The sequence below is a fragment of the Orbicella franksi genome, chromosome 5 (genome assembly GCF_964199315.1).
Source record: "Orbicella franksi chromosome 5, jaOrbFran1.1, whole genome shotgun sequence".
Taxonomy (NCBI): domain Eukaryota; kingdom Metazoa; phylum Cnidaria; class Anthozoa; order Scleractinia; family Merulinidae; genus Orbicella; species Orbicella franksi.
Genome location: NC_138149.1, coordinates 19,546,620 through 19,550,442, shown reverse-complemented (window position 1 = coordinate 19,550,442; position 3,823 = coordinate 19,546,620). Strand labels below are relative to the sequence as shown.

The 3,823-nt window shown below is 41.6% G+C and overlaps 1 protein-coding gene across 1 annotated transcript; it reads left to right on the top strand.

The window, feature by feature from the left end:
- Positions 1 to 370: 370 nt before the first annotated feature.
- LOC145487846 (uncharacterized) lies at positions 371 to 3,568 on the top strand. Its single transcript, XM_081466638.1, has 3 exons — positions 371 to 2,113; positions 2,198 to 2,433; positions 2,916 to 3,568. The coding sequence occupies exons 1-3, from the start codon at positions 978 to 980 to the stop codon at positions 3,566 to 3,568; spliced, it is 2,025 nt and encodes a 674-aa protein (XP_081322764.1). The 5' UTR covers positions 371 to 977.
- Positions 3,569 to 3,823: the final 255 nt, after the last annotated feature.

Here is a 3,823-nt window from a genome sequence, read left to right as displayed (position 1 = left end):
AAAAGTTACAAGAAGGCTGGGAAGATTTCGAACCTTGGAGAAAAGGACTGAAATATGACTCTGCCTAAGACAAGAAACGTTGGAAATTGTAAAAGAAGTTTTTTATTATTGTTGTTGTAATCATTAAAGAAATTACACTTTTGTTGTTTCAAAAAAAAAGTCTCTTGTTTTCACGTCTCACACGCCATGCCATTGTGGTACAGAGTATCCGAGACAGTCGATCTCACAAACAGTCGTTCGATCCTTATTTGGTCCCCGAACGTCGACGAAGACACGAATAACAACCTAAACCTAATCATGGAGGAGAAATTGTACACTCTGTAAGGGGTGTTGAAATAAAACATGCGGTACACCTCCATGCGTATGTGATCGTAAGAAATGACACGGAAGGGAAAGAACACGGTACCGTGAATGTACAGTGGACTTCGTCCCTCCGTGGTTCGCACAAAGTCCTCCAACTCGCGATAGTAATGGAACCACACCGTGACCGGAAGGGGATAAGGCAAATGATTCCACGAACGCGTCAAGGAATTGTGCGTCTCAAAGGGTCTTCCAATGTCTCTGAAATGTCCAAGGTCCTCATGAACCATTCTGCGTTGATCATCCACTGCGAATAAAAAGAAAAAAAGTGTCAGGTCCATAGTCCGTCCTCCTGGTAAAGCGATGGACCACCCGGAAAAGGTAATAGACAGAGCTGTTGAATCACAATATCCCTTTGTCCTTCTACGCGTCTAAAGAAGAGTCTGAACCTTTGAATTCGAATCAAGTTATACGTCGTGTAAGGAGTATTGTATATGAAGAGACGGTACAAAATAGCCCTGACCTCTCGGGTCGGTTCTACGGGGAGACGCACACAACCATGAATGTACAGGTCTCGATCCGGAAACAGAGTCACGAAATTTCTGAGAAAGGTATAATAGCGTTGCCAAACGTTAGGGTCCAAGTCATACGGCAATTCATGGATGTGAGGCGCCAAGATGGCTGCCACGATTTATGTTGCTCCGAGATTTTTAGCCTTCGTATCGCTGTTCATTGTTGTTTGCAGTCCCTTGTACGTCCAACATCTCTTTAATGGCAGCATCTTGCCAGTTTGGTCTCTGGTGAGAACCGGCCTCAACTTTCCATCGCCATTTGGCTGTTTTTATCGATCTTCTAAAGGAATGCCACGTCGACCTGTTTCTTCTTGGCACAAACATGGCTATGTATGCGTTCATCTACCAAGGAAGGACTTAACAATATTCAATGACATCGAGAAAAACCCTGGTCCTCCTCTGATTATTAATAATAACCAAGTATGGCATCCCAACGCATTTACGGTCGCCCATCGCTTATCTCAGTGTTTGCTTGTATCTCCTTCGACTTCACACCTTGGTCTCCATCTTGTTCGTTATGTTAATTTGCCTCGATGTTTTATTTACTCCAGGAACGACTTGCTCAAAATTCGCTTCAGAGGTGGCGATTTGAAACCAAGCTCTGAATTACTGGCTCGACTAAAGAATGCTTCCTTACTCAGATATCGCGGAAAACGGTCTGGTAAGAAGAGGAATATAAAATGTCTTCATTCTTCGATCACCGTGTTAACCGGCCGTCGTTGCGTAACACCTTTACGACCTCCTGGTCCGCGAATTCAAACTTTGATCCCTGTTTCATTTTCTGTGGATCTTGAAACTCCAACTGGATTGCGAGCTCAACGTTCTGTGGCTTTTTCACTTCTCAATGCACGATCTGTTAAGAACAAGCGCTCTTCAATCAAAGATAGAAGAACATCAAAGGTCGTGCCAAAGAACAATAGAAGGAAACTAACCTGCATGACAATGAACTGTCGGAGCGCTAAAAACAAAATAGCAGACATCGCTGCTGTAGTAGACCAATATAAACCTGATATCATCTTTGGTACTGAATCCTGGTTAAGTTCGAACATCGAAAGTAACGAAATATTTCCAAAGGGCTACAAAATTTTCAGAAAAGATCGTCCTGATGATTGCCACGGCGGAGGCGTTTTCCAGGCAGTGAAAAACGATATTATAGTAACACATCGTTCGGACCTGGACACCGACTGCGAAATTATTTGGACCCAATGTCAGCTAGCAGACAAGAAAACAAAATCACTGCTATTTTGATCATATTACCGACCAAATTCCTCCAGCGTCACAAGCCTTGATGAACTAGATGCATCACTGTTAAAACTTGGGTCAAGGGTGCATAAAAATAACATCATTGTTTCTGGTGATTTCAATGCTCCTGATATCATCTGGGATACTGAATATTCAAGTCACTCTCCTGCCTCTGACAGACTGTTAGAAATAATTGATGATCACGATCTGAGTCAACATGTCAAAGAACCAACTAGAAGGGACAGGAATTCACAAAACATCTTAGATCTAATTTTCTCAAATAATTCCAATATCATTGAAAATATCAGCGTCGTCCCTGGTATTAGTGATCACGACATTGTGTTATTCACTGTGAACACTTCCTGCCGTAGAAAGAAAAATGCCAAACGCAAAATATACATTAGAAAGAAAGCCGACTCTACTCGCATTAAAGTAGAACTTACAAATCTATCACTTCATATGGATACACGGGGCTTTAATTCAGTCGACGATAGATGGAGCTGCTTCGAAGACAACATCCACCGTATAATGGATTCTTGCATCCCCTCAAAGTGGAGTAGCTCAAGATATAATCTACCATGGTTCAATCATTCTCTGAAATGTCTAGCCAGACAAAGGCTCTATAATAAAGCAAAATCTTCTGGAAATCAAAATGATTGGGAGGCATTCCGTTTAGCTAGAAAACAAATGCATAAAGGGCTTAAAGAAGCAAGAAATGCATATATCTCTGATTACTTAGGGGAAGCTATTGAGAGAGATAGAGATAGAGATTCTGGTCCTATATTAAACAACTGAACAAAGAAGAGCTGGGGATTGCAGATTTCGAAATAAACGGCTCCATAATCAGTGATAACAAGTCAAAGGCTGACTTGTTAAACAATCAATTCTCAAGTGTCTTTACTCAGGAAGACTTATCAAACATCCCTGATATTGAATATGACAGAATACCAGCTATTGACAGTCTGTCTATCACCATCAATGGAGTTGCAAAGCAGTTATCGCTATTGAAGACAAATAAAGCTTCTGGACCAGATGCCATTCCACCGTGGTTTCTAAAAGAATATGCAGCCGAGATTGCTCCTATCCTAACTAATATCTTCCAAGATTCTATCGAGAGTGGAACCGTACCCGGTAGATGGAAATCGGCAAATGTATGTGGTGTCTTTAAAAAAGGGAAAAAGTCTGATCCTTCAAACTACAGACCCATATCTCTAACCTGTATAGCATCGAAAATCCTCGAACACATTGTACATAGCCATGTGATGAAACATTTTGAACATTATAACATACTAACAGATTATCAGCATGGCTTTAGATCAAAAAGATCTACAGAACTCCAACTGATACTTACTATTCATGACATTGCAAGCTCTCTACAACAAAACAAATCTATTCATGCTGCTGTGTTAGATTTTTCGAAAGCCTTCGATAAAGTCCACATCAACGCTTACTAATGAAGCTGGAGCGTCATGGTATCCATGGTAACCTCTTATCCTGGATGGAATCCTTTCTCACTAAGAGGGTTCAAACTGTCATCTGTGAGGGTGCAACATCTACCTCCTCCCCAGTGACTTCGGGTGTACCACAAGGATCAGTACTAGGCCCGCTGTTGTTCCTAACATACATCAACGACGTGCCAAATGGTCTAACCTCTACAGTAAAGCTGTTTGCCGATGACACCCTTTTGTACGGAGTGGTGGTTGAAGACT